This window comes from Rhinatrema bivittatum, chromosome 10, assembly GCF_901001135.1.
Source record: "Rhinatrema bivittatum chromosome 10, aRhiBiv1.1, whole genome shotgun sequence".
In the NCBI taxonomy this organism is placed as follows: Eukaryota; Metazoa; Chordata; class Amphibia; order Gymnophiona; family Rhinatrematidae; genus Rhinatrema; species Rhinatrema bivittatum.
The window spans coordinates 43,059,320-43,076,622 of NC_042624.1; the positions used below are offsets into that span (position 1 = coordinate 43,059,320).

At 45.6% G+C, this 17,303-nt stretch overlaps 1 protein-coding gene across 2 annotated transcripts in view; it reads right to left on the reverse strand.

Annotated features, from left to right (window-relative positions):
- Positions 1 to 1,943: 1,943 nt before the first annotated feature.
- The window catches only part of SASS6 (SAS-6 centriolar assembly protein), a 180,795-nt gene continuing 165,435 nt past the window's right edge, over positions 1,944 to 17,303 (reverse strand). For both annotated transcript variants that reach the window (XM_029617431.1, XM_029617430.1), the window contains one exon: positions 1,944 to 3,721. In XM_029617431.1, coding sequence (XP_029473291.1) covers positions 3,673 to 3,721 — 49 coding nt within the window. In that variant the 3' untranslated portion in view covers positions 1,944 to 3,672. The remainder of the gene's footprint in view (positions 3,722 to 17,303) is intronic.

Sequence of the window (17,303 nt, forward strand, 5' to 3'; positions counted from 1 at the left end):
ACAATGACAGCGAGGTGCCTAAATGCACAAATCTCACTCTTCAGGCAGAAAAGGCTTTTTCCTCACCCTGACTGCCTGGTACAATCTTTCTTCCCTGCATCTCACAGTCTACTCTTCCTCAGAGTGAAAATGCCAGCAGAGCACTCTCTCTCCCCCTCATCTAAAGTCTACACAAAAAATCTGACAAATCTGTGGCCATGCTACCAGGCTTTTTTTTTTTTTTTTTATTGTTCCCCTGGTTGGTAACAAGGCCTTAAAGAGACAGGTGGACAAACAGTCAACGTTTTTGCTACTGACAGGGAATCCAAAAAAACAACAAAGTTGGAAAGCAGCAAAAGGGTAAGGGAGGCAGGCAGAAGCAGAATGAAATGGATGCAGCCTTACCCTTCTGGAAGTCTTATCTGCTTTCAGCTCCTTTCAGAGAGGACAAACTGCCTTCACCTCATTACTTGGCTTAGCTCAACCGTGGGAAGAAGTCACCACTGTCACATCAGGAGTGCCCAGGCTGGTTCCAATCCTCACCGGCCTACAACCACATTCACAATCTGCTGGAGACTGAGAATAGCAGTGCAGAAGTGTATGACACTGTGAGCCTGTGACTCAGTCTTCATCTGCTGCCTGGTGTGTATAAAGCCAGTGGTGTGGGCTGGCCTGCCTGAAGAGGAAATCTCTCTCTATATTTTTTTTTTTTTTTTTAAAGACATCTGCAGTAGAGGGAAGCATGCTTGCTTAAAAGTTAATGTTCTTTTCATTTCTCTGCAAGTTCTAGACAAGTAAAGTAAAATAAAACAAAATTAGCAAAGAAACTAAGATGTCATGAGGACAAGAGGGAGCGTGTCAATTTCCCAAAGTACCAGATTTCTGAGATGAATTATCCTGTCAATTTTTTTTTGTTTTTAACCTAAATTTAACTGTTAACCAACTGCAGAGCAAAACATACTAAACTGAAAACAGAAACTAAAACAACTTTCTGGAACGAGCAAGTTTTTTTGACTGTTTTCTCAGTGAACAAATTTAGACTGAAGAGGGCTTGCCCAGCAGCGTTGGCACAGAAAGCATCGCACATGCACAGGGAACTTCCAGTTAGAACCTAGGCTAGGAGGGAGCCGTACAGACTTGGCACAGTCTGATGACATCACCCAGTTGTGTGGCTGTATTGTCCACAGGGAAGATAGGCAAGTTTCCGAGCCCATGTTCCACATGTAAACCTGTTTTACCTACAGAAATGGGTTTGAAAATTTGCCCTCTTCTTGGTTCCCTTTAGTCAACTTTTTTCCAGGTGTTAAAATTGGATGTAAGAACACACAGTATTACATCTAGAAGCCCAAGATAATTGCCCCCTATAATTTTATGTAGCTTTTATATAACAAAAGTTAGTTTATTTTATTTTTTTTGTAAGCACTGAAAATGTAATACAGCTTAACTGGTTTGCATTTCCATTTTTAAAATGCATTCAATTTCAAACTAGATATACATTAACAATTCAACATTGATTATAAACAAATGTACAATTTTTACACACCAAAAGCCATCTTTAAATTTACAATAATTATCTGCTATATAAATGTGCAAAAAAAGAGGTAGAGCAATAGTATCCACTCCATAACATTTCTAGTTGAAGCTCACAGAGTATGTTTCAGATTACAGGATGAAACTCCCTGTAAAATTGCTAAATGGTATTGTTTAAGCCAGTCACAGAAGTTCTGTATGTACTGCTTATAGCAGGGGTATAGCATGACCGCTCCAGAATGGAATTCATACTCTTATGTTGCTCTTTAAAGCAGTTTAGCAGTGCTGCATTTGTATCCTACAGTGCTGCTTAACACAGAAGCCACACAAGTGCACAACTGAAAATGAATTTCATCTTTCTACATCCATTAAAATCCTTCTTCCCTGAATTTCCAATCCAGCACAAAAATTCTTAATGCGGGTCTTTTTTTTTCTTAGATTTTACTGTTCTGGTATATGACTGACAGAAAATAATTTTTGAATTGTACTATGTCCCACTTGTGTGCTATTCTCTAGGAAATTCATTACTAGGCCCCACTTCAAACCAAAATGGGTTGGGTACTAAGACTACATTGCTGTTTGAATCATTTTGCCTAGTGGGCCCCATGGAACAGCACTGCCTTGGCATTTTCTAGTGCAGGCTGGTCAACTTCAGTCCTCAAGTGTCAAACAGGCCTGATTTCCAGGATATCCATAATGAATATGTATGAAATACTGGCATACAATGCAGGAAGTGCATGCAAATTGCTCTACTATATATTCATTGCAGCTATCCGGAAAACCAGACCCGTTTATGGCCCTTGAGGTCCACCTTTGTTCTAGTGCATGGCTCTTTTCTGTGCAGCATCTGTGTGCCACTGGCAGCAATCTTAAGCAGGCCCAATATCTATGATCTACTTAAGGTTTAGTCAAAATAATCAGAAGACACATAAGTTCTCAAATCTAGCCTTTAACTGTTCTTTTTCACTTAAGTATTTAAACTTGAGTGGAACAAGATTTAACAAAAGATGTGTCCTAGTGGGAGTTCACTACCAACAACTGTTAGCATTTACATTTCAAAATGTAAATTATCCCAGGCAAACAGTAACCAATCTCATGACACATTAAGCCTACAGCTAAAAGGCTCCCCTACCCTACTATACAGGTTGATCCAGCTAAGTAAAAAACAAAGCAGGAACACTACCTCAACTTTAAGCACATTTTAAAAATGATCCAGTAGAGTGTAACCCTCAAAAATACTGGAATTGCACCCAACAAACTCTTACAGGACACTATTCATAAAACTGGGTGGGACGGGGGAGAAGGGTAACAGAAAATGACAAGAATACTACAGATATTTACATCTTCACCCATACTACTCCCTCAGTTTGGCTTAACACACTTTTCTGTAAGGGAAGTATGGGCTCAGTATGTACAGCATCCTTCTCCATGAAATAGTCCTATGACATTCTGGAGAAAGAGCTAATTATATTAACTTGGATTAAAACAGTAGTGCTTTCTCCTGGACTCAGTTTTGTAAAAGCTGAAAGCAAATATTTTGCATATTTTTCCCCCTTGATTAGCAGCTTGAAATAAAACTGGGTAAAAGGGATTCCCTTTCAGTATGGTGATGCTGCCCCATCAGTCCTGCAAGAGGCACTACACATTTTCCATAGTAGTGGGTTGGGTTTTTTATACTAGCAAGAAGCTGAAAATGTACTACAGCACTTCTAAAGAGTTACAGCATGAAAAAAGTCAGTACAGAAGTGCAAACACTAATACCTGAACACACATTACACTAGACATTTTACAGTATATATACACACACACACACACACACCCACCAGCCAGGAGGGATTACAATATGTAAACAGCACCATTTAACTTCTGTGCTGGCAAGAAAACAGATAAAATGATATGGAAAGGGAAGATGGGCTCAGGAAGGCAGATTTATACCATTTTTGTTACACCACAACTTGCAGGGAAGCTCAAATGCTTTAATTTTGGAATTTGTGATGGATCACGTTGGCTTCTTGACTGTTTGTTACATATGAACAAATAAATAAAAGTAACTATCTATTTACTGAGAACTGTCCCAGATCCGTGATCCTCAGTGAGAAAGAAGCTATGATTCATGAGAACATCGGTTGCAGTCCAGGGAAATACGCAGATGGTGCACTCGGTCTAGAGGAAGTCTGTTGTGGTACTGGCAATGCAGAAGATTTCAGGTGCTCTGCAATAAAAAAAAATAATGCAAAAGAGTAGAAGGGGAATAAATTGTCACCTTTCCCCACCACAAAATATTTTTAAACTGGGAAAGTACGTAACTGGCTGAAACAGACTTATTTACAAAATACACAAAGTAAAGCAGAGTTGCTTACCTGTAACAGGTGTTCTCACAGGACTGCAGGATGTAGTCCTCACATATGGGTGACATCATCAGGATGGAGCCCAATCATGGAACACTTGTCAAAGTTTCTAGAACTTTGACTGGCACCACTGAGCATGCCCAGCAATGCCACCCACCCTGCATCCAGCAGGGGTCCCCCTTCAGTCTCGTTTATGGTAAAAGTATGTGCGAAAAATAAAATAAATTGCAAGCAAACCCAACTCCTCGGGGTGGCAGGCAGGTTTCGTGAGGACTAACATCCTGCTGTCCCTGTGAGAACACCTGTTACAGGTAAGCAACTGCTTTCTCACAGGACAAACAGGATGGTAGTCCTCACATATGGGTGAATAACGAGCTGAAGATGCCAGAGTAATGTACCAAAAGCACGCAAAGACGTGCAACAGGCACAACAACAGGGGTGGGTTTAGTTAAGAGGACAGCCTGAAATTCCCAGCGAGTCATTGGAAGGAAGTTGGGTATTAAGCTGAGAATAAATTGCGCAAGACAGACTGGCCAAAGATAGAATCTTATCTGCCAGCCTTGTCCAGGCAATAATGAGCTGCGAAGGTATGGAGAGAACTCCATGTAGCAGCCCTGCAGATGTCAGCAAGAGGTACAGAATGAAGGTGTGCTACCGACTTTGCCATTGCTCTAATAGAATGCGCTTTAACACAACCCTGGAGCAGAAGACCTGCCTGTTGGTAGCAGAAAGAAATACAGTCCGCCAGCCAGGAGATCAGGGTCTGTTTGCCCACTGGGATTCCCAGTTTAGTTTTATCAAAGGAGACAAACAGCTCGGTGGACTTCCTATGGGCTGAAGTGCACTCCAAATAAAAGGCTAGCGCACGCTTGCAGTCCAAGGAATGCAGAGCCCGCTCACCTGGATGTGAGTGGGGTCTTGGAAAGAAAGTAGGTAGGATAATAGATTGATTAAAATGAAAATCAGAGACTACCTTTGGTAAAAATGTAGGATGAGTGCGAAGCACCACACGATCATGGAGAAATTTCGTGTAAGGTGGGTATGTTACCAGCACCTGAAGCTCACTGACCCTGCGAGTGGATGTTATAGCAAGAAGAAAGAGCACTTTCCAAGTGAGATAACGTAGCTCGCAGGAGTGCAGAGGCTCATGAGCCATGCCAATACCACATTGAGGTCCCAGGTAGGGGCCCGGAGGATGCAAAGGGGGCTTGAGGTGAAGCAAGCCCCTCAAAGCACGCCACTAAGGGTTGTGTCGATATGGAGATCCCCTATACCTTTATGGAAAGCGGCTACCGCACTGACATGAACCCTAATGGAGGAAGTTTGTAGACCAGACTCTGAGAGGTGCCAGAGGTAGTCTAGGAACTTCGTAGTGGGGCAGGTAAAGGGATCTATTTCCTCTGATGTGCACCATAAGGAAAACCTTTTCCATTTGGAATAAGATTTCCTTTTAGAAGGCTTTCGTGAAGCTACCTGGACTTGGGATACCGGGTCCGAGAGATTGAGTGGTTGTAATATTAGCCTTTCAACATCCAGGCTGTCAGCGCCAGAGCCTAGAGGTTCGGATGACGCACATGAACGCTGTTCTGTGATATCAGAGACGGATCTGCGCCTCGGTGAATTTGTGGACTGACAGAGGTCACGTAGAATGGGAAAGCACACCTGTTGCGGCCAGTAAGGGGCTATGAGAATCATTAAGTCCTTCTCCCATCGTAACTTCACGAGAGTCTTGCTTATGAGTGGAAGTAGGGGATAGGCATAGAGGAGACCCGCTGCCCACAGGAGGGCGAAGGCATCTCTCAATGATCTTATGTGAGTGCGATGTAGTGAGCAGAAGTTCTCTATTTTGTGGTTGTGAATCGACGCAAAGAGGTCTATACTCAGATACCCCCATGTTTGGAATATGTTCTCTGCCACCGTGGGGTTCAGGGACCACTCGTGGGGATGAAACGTGCGACTGAGTTTGTCTGCGAGTACATTGTCCACATCCGCCAGGTAGATCGCTCTCAGTAGCATGGAATGAGAGAGAGCTGAAACCCAGATTTGTGCTACTTCCTGACACAGCAGATAAGAGCCCAATTCCTCTCTGCTTGTTGATGTACCACATCGCTACTTGGTTGTCTGTCTGTATCAAGATTGTCTTGTTGGATAGGCAATCTTTGAAAGCTATAAGGGCATATCTTATTGCCCTGAGCTCCAGAAAGTTTATCTGATGATGTGATTCCGCTGCAGACCAGGTTCCCTGAGTTTGCAGCTTGTTGACATGGGTTCCCCAACCTAGAGTGGAAGCATCAGTTGCCAGTGTTACCTGGCGATTGGAAAGGTAGTCCTCTGACCAGATTAGACTCCTGAATCCACCAAGCCAGTGAGACAAAGCTGCCTGGTGACATGGACAATGTTGGATGGTGGGCCTGGGACTTTAATGTCCACTATGCCACTCTCATGGCAAGGCGAGCCATTGGTGTAACATGGACCGAGGATGCCATGTGGCCCAACAAGATTAGAAGATGACGAGCCGTTGTGGTTCGGCGAGTTTGCATAGTGTTTGCAAGCATTGCAAGAGTATGAGCGCGGTCCCTGGGAAGAAAAGCTCTTGCTTGGATAGTGTTGAGATCCACTCCAATGAAGGAGAGGACTTGAGACGGAGTCAGAATGGACGTTTGATAATTGATTAGAAATCCCAATGACAGTATTAGTCGCAGGGTGAGATGGAGGGATCGAAGAACTGCCTCCGCGGACGGGGCCCTCAGTAACCAGTCGTCTAAATAAGGATAGAGATGAGTGCCTAGCTGCCTCAAGTATGCTGCTACTACTGCCAGGCATTTCGTGAAGGCACGAGGTGCTGATGTGGGACCAAATGGAAGCACTCAGTACTGGAAGTGCTGGCTTCCAACGAAGAACCGAAGGTATGCTCTGTGAGACAGGGTTATTGCTATGTGCATACGCGTCTTGTAGATCTAGAGAGCAAAGTCAATCTCCCTATTGGAGAAGAGGGAGTAGCGAGCCTAAGGTTACCATCCTGAACTTCTCTTTTCGTAAATGCTTGTTTTGGGCACGAAGATCTAAGATGGGGCAAATGCCTCCCGATTGTTTTGGTATTAGGAAGTACTGGGAGTAGAAACCCTTTCCCCTTTGTAGAGGGGGAACCTGTTCTATGGCATTGGCTTGTAGGAGGGATGTTATTTCCTTGTCTAGAAATGGAGAGTGGTCGGTGGAACTCCACCCTGGACGAGGTAGAGAGTCCACCAGTATTGAGAGGAAGTTTAGATGGTAACCTTGAGCTACGACCGACAGGACCCACTGATCCGTGATGATCGTGTGCTACTTGCTGGTGAAGTGGCAAAGTTGGCCGCCTACTGGCAGAGATGGCAGAGGTGGAAGTCAACATTTGCTCGCTAGTGGGGAGTCAAAATCCCAAGGAAGGACCAGGCTGTGGAGCTGGCTGTGTCTTCCAAGATCTGGCCTGGCAAGCTTGAGTCTTCTGATAAGGTCTGGTTGGACAAGACCGAGCTGGGGGCAGATAGTATCTACGTGCTTTAAAGGTGGATCTTTTTGCCTCTCTTCTGAACGGCCGTTTAGAAGTGGAGGGGAAATCCAAGTGCACCGCATAGAGTTGTCGCAATGTCTCATGATGATCCTTGAGTTGTGCAACAGTCTCCTGGATTTTCTCGCCAAACAGGTTGTCTTCTGTGCAAGGGAGGTCCGCCAACCTCTCCTGAACTTCTGGACGCAGATCAGAGGACTTCAGCCATGCCCACTTCCTGGCACTTATACCAGCTGCTATCACCCTGGAAGCTGTATCGAAGATGTCATAAGCAGCCTACACCTCATGCTTGTCAGCATCAAGGCCTTTTTTGAGAATGGAGTTTAGCTGGTCCTGGAACTGGTCCGGCAGGGATTCAGAAAACTCCTGCAGCTGTTTAAAGATGTTCCTGTTATATTGCGTCATATATAATTAGTAGGCCACAATATGGGAAATTAGCATGGATCCATGAAAGACTCTACATCCAAAGGCATAGAATTTCTGATCATTTCCAGGAGGCGTGGAAGAATGAGGCTGTGGTCTTCTTGCCTTCTTCTGGGCAGATTCAACCACCACTGAATGGTGGGAAAGTTGAGTCTTCTGGAAGCCAGGTGCTGACTGCACCAAACAAATTTCACAAAAAAACTGCCACTGTGATGTAAATGCTTAATATGATCCTAAAACAACATCACATTCACAGGAAACCTCAATTTATTTTTATTTTTTTAAAGTGAATGGAGACCTCATATAAAACCCCGAGAATAGTTCTGAATACAACTCTGTTCTTAACTGTGTGGATGCAACATGATTACCACTGCAGGAAAGTCAATTTTCATGACTCAATGACTTTATATAATCATTGGTCTCCATACACATTTTTTGGAAAAAATCTTTGAATTTTTTAACATCTATTAAAATTCATGAGTGACAAAAAGGAAACACTTATCGTTTGTTTCTCAAGTAATTGAACATCCCGCCTGACACGACTCATGTTTCGATGACTTCTTCAGGGGTGTCCACTATATTTTGTTGATTACTTATAATGGAAAACAGTATTTGCTTACACAACACTTAAAACAGGTTCTTACATACGCTCCAACTGATCTTGTCACCATACACGATCTTTCATCAGCGTTTCCAACTAAGATCCTCCATTTTGTTTTATCCGGTTTTTAAACTCACAGATGAATTCAGCTACAGCCAATCTCCGACCTCGAAAGGTCATTTGCTCCACCAATGAAAGGTCAGGATACTTTAGTTCAAAGCAATGTCATCCAATCTATGGATTCATTCATACCATTCAGTACCTGTGACCCCAATGTAAAAATCCATTTCTGCATCACAGTCCATTTCCGCATCAGTCTTTTGATTCACAGGTGGAACCGTACCTGGATGTTCCCAGGTACGTTGAAGGTGGTCAAGGAGGACATCATGAACTGGGATGGACATGACCTCCTTGGGGTGCATCGACAAACTGAAGGACCTCTAACATCTTATACCTGGAGTCTTCTTCAGTTTAGAGGGTAAAAGGAATGGTCTCTGACATTTCCTTGATAAAATTTATAAAGGAGAGGTCTTCTGGTGGGGACCTCCGCCTTTCCTCTGGAGGAGATTGTTCCGATGGTATATCCCTGGAGTCTTAACAGACCAAAGAATCATCGGTCCAGGGCTGGTAGGGTTGATCACCAGCATCTGACAGGTCTCTCCAGATGGCAAAAGAGGACCTACTCCGGCCAGAGGAGGTCATGGCACCGATGGGATTGGGGGTAGCAGCGGAGTCTGCATCAGAGGCAGAAGGGGCACCGAAGGACTCTGTGACCTCGGTGGATGCCTCGGTGGAACAACTCCAGAAGGCCTCCAGATCCGGCATCGATGTTCGTTCCTCCTCCGACGATAGATGGATCGGTGTCGATGGACGGTGAAGAATCAACGTTTTAACCGGTGCTGATGGAAGAACACCGATGAGGACATCCAGTCTGTAAAGCAATGGAGCGAGCATCGGAGGCATCGGATCTGGAGTTGTGCTCGGAATCGGCAGCGGTGCTGTTGGAGTCAGAAGTCCATGGAGGGCTTGCACCACTGCCTCTTGAACCATCCGGTTCAATTCCTCACAGAAAGCTGGTGTTGTTAAGACCAGTTCCAGAGTTGGAGGCTGGACAGACGTCGCCGGAGGGTCCACAGGTATATGTGGAGTCTCAGCTCCCGGCACCACTGAAGGTGGGGGAACACATCGGTGTCCCCGGCTCGGAGGAGGTTGGGGATCTCCTCAGCACAGGGCTTCTTCTTTGGTGGCTCGGACAATACTGAAATCAAGGCCACCGGTGCATCCGGATCGGATGGTGCAGTCGTCCGATGACGATGCGATGCTTGTCCCGATGCTCGGTGCTGAGGACGTAGAAGTCAATGTCTTCGATGTCGATTGCGAGTCATCGGTGTCCGATCGATGCTGAGCCCTGGAAGGCGACGGTGTCGATAACGTGGAGGATTTAGATGGCGGGAGCTGCTTTGTATGAAACAGGGCCTGCCGACCCTTAGGGGTCATTTGGGCACAGTTGGTACATGTGTCCACGTCGTGGGTAGGGCCCAAACAGAGCACACAGACCTGATGAGGGTCTTGATAGACATTGTCCGAGGACAATCGGTGCACCTGCGAAAACCCATCGCCATCGTTGCCGACAAATTTAAGGTGCGGTCGGTGACCAGCAGGCCTAAAACTAGAACCGTCGGTAACAGACCAAGAATCGAGGTAAATCTTACCTTATGGTCGCGGGAATCAACGGTTGATAGGGGGACCCCGGATGGGGTGAAATTTTGAAAGTTTTTGAAAACAATTCCTGAGGAAAAAATCCTGTCAGGAATTTGAGGGAGAGCTCCTCACTCTGCGGGGCTAATGAAGAGGGACCCCTGTTGGATGGAGGGTGGGTGGCATGCTGGGCATGTTCAGTGGTACCAAAGTTCTAGAAACTTTGACAAAAGTGTTCCGTGATTGGGCTCCATCCTGATAATGTCACCCATATGTGAGGACTACCATCCTGCTTGTCCTGTGAGAAAAAATAGATTAGCAGTGTGGCTTGCATTGTTTAGAAAGTCTCCTTTTGGAGATAGCAATCAGAAATCAGCAAAGTGCAAATAAGTAGCAAGATATGTTTACCACCAAAACCTCCAATTAAATGGCAAACCTGGGCATTTTGAAGTCCTGGTCTGAGATGTTAGACCATAATGCCACCATCGTACCACTGATGAAATTACTATTTAATGGTAATTTCTTTTTCTCTAAGGAAAGCAGGCCAATCCACACCAGTGGGTTATGCACTCCTACCAGTACAGGGAGATGGAGTAAATCAGACTTGCTGATGTCACTGTCATATAGCCCTGCCAGTATCTTTAGAAAAGCCAAACTGGGCAAACTGATTATACTGTAACATGACATTAACAATCAACCATATACTTGAACATGACCATTAACAGTCAACCACTCATGCTTCCAACCAATTGGAAACACTGAGGTCAGCCAAAAGAATGAACATCCATTAATCTTATGGGCTGGTTATGTCACCAGTTCGTCAAACAAATTAACAGAAATAACACTCTGTCATCTGCATATAAAGGATGAACTAAGAAGGAAGCCCAGGATGGGCTGTGGATTGGCCGGCCTGCCTTCCTTAGAGGAAAGGAAATTATCAGGTAAGTAGTAATTTCTCCTTTCTCTGCACTCAGGCAGGCCAATCCACCCCAGTACAATGTACCAAAGCTACTGACAAAAAAGGCAGAAGGCTGCCCGCGGTTCTGTCAACACTGCACATGTGAAAGCCGCATCCTCCTGAACCCAAAATGTCTAAGCAATAGTGCTTGGAAAGTGTGTAAGGAGGACCACGTCGCTGCTCGGCAAGTCTCAACAGGAGACAACTGAAGCTATGCCCACAAAACTGCCAGAGTCCTAGTGGAGTGCACCCTGACTAGCCTAGATAATGAAACATCTGCATCCACATAGGCAGCCATGATGACTTCATTCATCCAAAGGGCTATAGTTGTCCTAGTTGCCAGTTCACCTTGTTTGCCTCTACCATGGCGCACAAATAATCGATCAGACTTCCTGCAAGAGCAAGTGATCTTCAAGTATCGCACCAGATGCTGCTCGACATCTAAGGCATGCAACATGCAACTCTATCCCTGTCCAGTGTGGACAGAGAAATAGACTAAGTCAAATAAAACAAACCAAAAGAGAAGGTACAGACCTAAGCTGTACCGCTCCCAGAGTCATTTGTAGAAACAGCTCATGGCAAGAAAGAGTTTGCAGCTTGGAGTCCCATTGAGCTGAATAGATTTCTAGAAGAAAAACTGTTGTCAAGATGAGCAGCTGCAGAGAGAGACTATGCAGTGGCCAAAATATACCAAAAAAATGCAAGACCAGATTAAGAGGCATTGGTAGCCGCAAGGGAGGATGTAGATGCATAACTCCCTTTAAAAACCTGGACTCATCTGGATGGGAAAACAAAGTTCCAACATTGGCTCGCACCCTATAACAAGCGAAAGCGTGCTAAGGGCCAAGTCTTTAATCAAACCTTCCTGTAAAAATTCCAATATTAGTGGAATACCAACTTTGAAAGGGCGAGAACCTCACCCCTCACACCATCTCTCAAATACTCTCCAAACTCAAATATAAGCTAAAGGTGTAGAAAATTTTCCAGCCTGGAGCAAAGTGGAAATCACTGCAGCAGAATAACCCCACTTCAGCATCCGAGCCCTCACGAGGACCAAATCGTAAGACAAAACAGACCCTGATCATCATGCAATATGGGTCCCCTAAGGCAACAGATCCTCCTTGAGTGGTAGTTTGAGATGACTATCCACCAGTAGCCTCTGAAGACCGGCATACCACAGCCTCCAGGGCCACTCCGGAGCTACCAGAATACAGTTTTGGTCTGACTTGCTCATCGGCCATGGCAGGAAAGTATACAACACTCCACTCCACAGCCAAACTTGAAGGAGAGCATCGATACCTAGCGCTCTCAAATCCCTTCTGCGACTGAAGAACAGTAAAGCCAGGTATGGGAAATCCCAGCACATCATTAGGAGTTGAAAGTATTTTTCTGTCAACTCCCACTCTCCTGGGCCAATGCCTGCCCACTGAGGAAGTCAGCCCTTACACTGTCCTTCCTGGCAATGGGAAAGGAGGATATTTCATGGAGATGTAATTCCGCCCAAATCATGAGCACATCTACCTCATTTGATGCCTACTGACTTTTGGTTCTATCACAATGATTGATGTAGGCCACCGTCATGGCACTGTCTGACATCATCCTTACTGTTTGAGCTTCCAGCCGCTCAGCGAACTGCAAGCACTTCCAACCGATTGATGGTTTGCTGCTGCTTTCCTTATCCTAGCAACCTTGCACCACTTTGACAGTGAGTACTAAACAGTCCGGTGTCTCCAAAGAAACCCCCTTCCCGAGATGATCCGCTTGTAACCACCACTGCAACTGGAGACTCATGTCCAATGGCAAGTGAAGTCTCACTGTGTACTCCTGTGATTGCAGATTCCACCAAGAGAGTAACATGCACTGAGGGGGCCGCATGTGCGCCCTCGCCCAAGGGACCACATCAATGTGGCTGCCATCAATCACAGGACCTACAGCTAAGACTAAACTATCAGGTAAAAAATCCTTCTCAGGGCTTGAAGTAGCTCTTGAATGTGACTCTGACGGAAAAACTCTGCCTTGGAATTGCATCCCAAGATATTGTAGCATCTGAGATCTCTGTAAACTGCTCTTAGTCAAGATCACCTTACGAGATTCCAAGTGACTCTTCTGCACTTTTGGCCCGAAACAACCAGTTGTCTATATACGTATCAACCAGAATGCCCTCCTTGCGCTGAGACATTGCTATCACAACTATGAACCTGGAGAAGGTCTTGGGCGCAGTAGCCAACACAAAGGGCAGGGCCTGAAATTGATAATGATGTCCCAGAACAGTGAAGCATTGGAAACAAACTTCCTGGCAAATGTGAATATGAATGTGAATATATAGATAGGCCTCTGTCAGGTCGAGAGACATGAGAAATTCTCGTTTGTACTGCCATTATTACGAAATGTAGAGTTTCCATTCTGAAATGAGTCACACACCAATGTCGATTGACTCCTTTCAGATCCAGGATGGGATGAAAAGACCATGTTCTTTCTTGGGGATGACAAAATAAATGGAATAGTACCCCATATTTTCTTTTGATCTGGAAACAGGAATTGCAGACTTCAAAGTCCAACAGCCTCTTTAATGTGATATACACTGCCACCCTCTTCTGTAGAGAACTGTATGGAGAGACGATAAATGCATCCAGAGGAATTCGGAAGCATTCCAGAGCATAGCCATCCTACACCCAGGACCCACTGGTCCATCATAATTTGGGCCTACTTTTGATAAAAGTGAGATAGACACCCACCTATCTCCTGATCCAATAGGTAAGCCCTCACACTTTCATTGTGAAGACTGAGGTGTGCTCCAGTCCCGGAGCTTGCATCCTTACAAGGCTTCTTAGGCCAAAAGGACCGAGATCTTCCAAAGGAATGAGTAAATGCTCCTCAGTAAGGACTAAACTCAACAGGAATCTTTGGAGCAGCTCTTCGCCCCAGAAGGACACGAGGCTGCCTCCTTGTCCTCCAGCAATCGAGGGACCTTGGATTGCCCACTGCTATTCACCATCTTCTCAAATTACTTCCGAATAAAAGAGAACCTTCTAAGGGTAATCTTATTTATTTAAAAGTTTTTTATATACTGCACAAAAGAGCACTTACGTGTCCGTCTAGGCGGTTTACAAGCTTACATACATAATAAAACAAAATTTACATACATAGTAAAACAAAGTAATACATAAGAATAGCGGTATCAGAAGGGGTTTGAATTGGATTCAAGGTGTTAGGTTAGGTTCAGGTACTGTATTTGTATGCATCATTAAATAAGAAGGTTTTAATCATCTTTTTAAAGTCATTTCGGTTGGATGTCATCCGGATATGGTCTGGTATAGAGTTCCACAAAGATGGACCGAAGACTGAAAAAGCTCTTTTTCTTGTTAATGCCAAACTGGTAGTTCTAACTGACGAGATTTCTAGTAGGCATTTGTCTGTTGATCGTAGTTGTCTTGTTGGTTTGTATATGTGTAGCATAGAGCAGATCCATACAGAGTTGGGATTGTAAAGCAAATTATGAATGATGGTCAAGATTATGTGAGATTCGGCTTGGAAATAGTGCCTGCTGACCAATTTCGCAGCCCCAACTGGCCCTAGCTGCTATCACAGAAGCCACCCCTTTAGCGGCTGTGCGTAACAAGTCACAGCCCACCTCACCTATGAATGTGGCCCCAGGTTCCATAATCAATCCGCCATCGGACCCTGCTCCTTAATTCTCGAGAGACGCAAGCCAGCCCAAGACACCAGGCAGAAGCAAGAAGCAATTTGCAAACACACTGCCATGGTCTCAAAGGTCTGCTTAAGCATCCTTTAGAGCTGCCCCTACTTTCACAGGAATGGTGGTCTTTGGAAATCGGAACTGATCCCTTGTCTTCAAATCCAAGGGGTACAAACCCGCTAAAGCACGCCTCCCCTTTAAAACTTGCTTCCGAGGCACTCAACCCATGGTCATACAACTCTTGAATTGGATCCAGGAGGGGAAAGAAACAGGATGCTTTACGAAAGATGACCAATATGGAATCTTTCTTTTGCAAGCCTGTAACATCACCCCAGTCCACACCAAACATCTTCAGGGTCTGAGTCAACAGACTCGTCAACTCATCTTTGTGAAAAAGACTGGAGTAGAGTCCAATGCAATTCTCTCTCAGATGGAATTTCTCTCATAGATGGAAGAAAACCACATCCCTACTGGAGTCATCTGATGGTGGTGATCAGGGGGATATCATGAGCCATATCCCCCTGATCAGGGGGATATGGCTCATGATATCAGGGGGATATCATGAGGGGATATCATGAGGTGGTGATCAGGGGGATATCATGAGCCATATCCCCCTGATCACCACCAGGGCTAGTCTCCCTGCGGCATTTGCCCGCAGTGGGTAACAATTGGAGCCCCGAGCACGCATACCCTTCTTAGTAGGTTGCTTAACGTCCACTGGGCGCCCCTGCAGAAAAGTCTGCAGGCCCGAAAACATTCCATCCAACAAAATGGATGGATGGATCCATTCCGAGGCCCATAGGCCCACACCTGACACTCTCCGACCCTTCTCTCGAAGATGCCTTTGCCATTGGAAACAAAGTGGGGAGTGGGACCCATCTGCTTTGTCGCCTTCTGTACCTGCAGTAGCCAAATCACCTTGAGCATCTGAACAGTGCTGACAGTCACAGAGAGAGCGATGGCTGGATTGCCCTTATATGGACAGCCTCACAGATAGCAAGGCACAAGACTTTTTTTTGTCCCCAGGGCCATAGATTTCCTGCACTCAGCTCTAGAAGGCCTCCTGTGTACACACCAACAATGCCCCATGTGTACACACCAACAATGCCCCAGAAGTACAGGCACAAATACGCACCCAAACTAGGCAGCTGTCTTACATGTACAAATATCTCCATGTGCAAATATGCGTTCAAACTTAAGCCACTGCCTTATGCATACTAGTACCTGTGCATGTTCGCACCCACGTCAGGACACCTCTGCATGGCAAGAATGCCCACACATGCCTACCTGTGTGGGGGGAAAAACCATCATCACAGCTTACCACCTAGCTGACTGAATCGCGCCTGAGAAGCGGGGCCTAGCCAAGGACTGCTCAACTCACCGAACCCGAGCTGCCTTCACTCTACACTAACTCCGCTGAGAAGAGAGAGGAAAAGTGTATAAGACGCAGAGGAACAAACGTGGAGGGAAAGAGGACCAGATAAGGAAAACAGAGGGAACAAAAACTTTCCTATTTCTTTTTTTTTTTTTTACCTGAGCTCAGCCCTCCCTGGCTGAGAGCCCAACCAGGTTACTGACTACAGGGGGAGAGGGTACAAGCCTTCATCGCCAAGCACTCTTTTTTTTTAAGTCTACGCCTAGTCAGGCTTCCAGATTTAAAGCGCTCAACTGAGGGAGGGACCAAACTGTCACCTCAGAAGCTCAAACGCTGCCTCTAATCTTCTATCTTCAACTATTTTTTTTTCTTTAACCACAAGCAATCCCCGTTAGGGAGATGCATGTCCACCATCTACTAGAGACGGAGAATACTGATGGGCTCATGCCCAAGCAGGGCTATACGTCAGTGACATCAGAAAGTGATTTATTCCATCTCCATTTGCTGGTAGGCGTGCATAACCCACTGGGGTGGACTGGCTTGCCCGAGTGCAGAGGAGTTCTAAACTATCTAGAGGTCACGGGTTCTTCCCTGCTTGTTCAGGACCGACAAGTTCCAAATGGCAACCTGTCGGTCTGCACCAGGACTATCTCATTCATGAGAAGTTCCCTGAACACTCATCGGGCATAATGGACTGCTTTCAGCTCCAAAAGGTTGACGAAGTCACGTCTCATGAGGCAACCAGAAACCCTGTGTACTATAACCCAGAACATGCGCTCCCCCACCCTGTCTGAGAAGCATCGATAGTTAGTGTGGCTTGGTGCGGAGCTACTGAAAACGGAAAGCACTGCATCAGATTGTCAGGAATTGTCCACCACAGAAGGGACCGTCATAACTCATCCGTGACATGGCCAGCAAGCTGTAGACCCGCCTGTGTGTAGTAGAAGATAATGCAATCGACTAGCCACTGGGACAGTATCTGTTTGGAGACAGCGACGTCTAATCTGTTCTTGTCAAACGCCGACACCACTGAGAGCACAGTGTCCATTACACACAGTGCATGTGTAGCCGAGCAAACAGGGCTACATGCACCATTGCTGCCATATGGCCCAGCAGCTGGAAGTGGCGAGCAGAGACCTGAGTGCAGCGG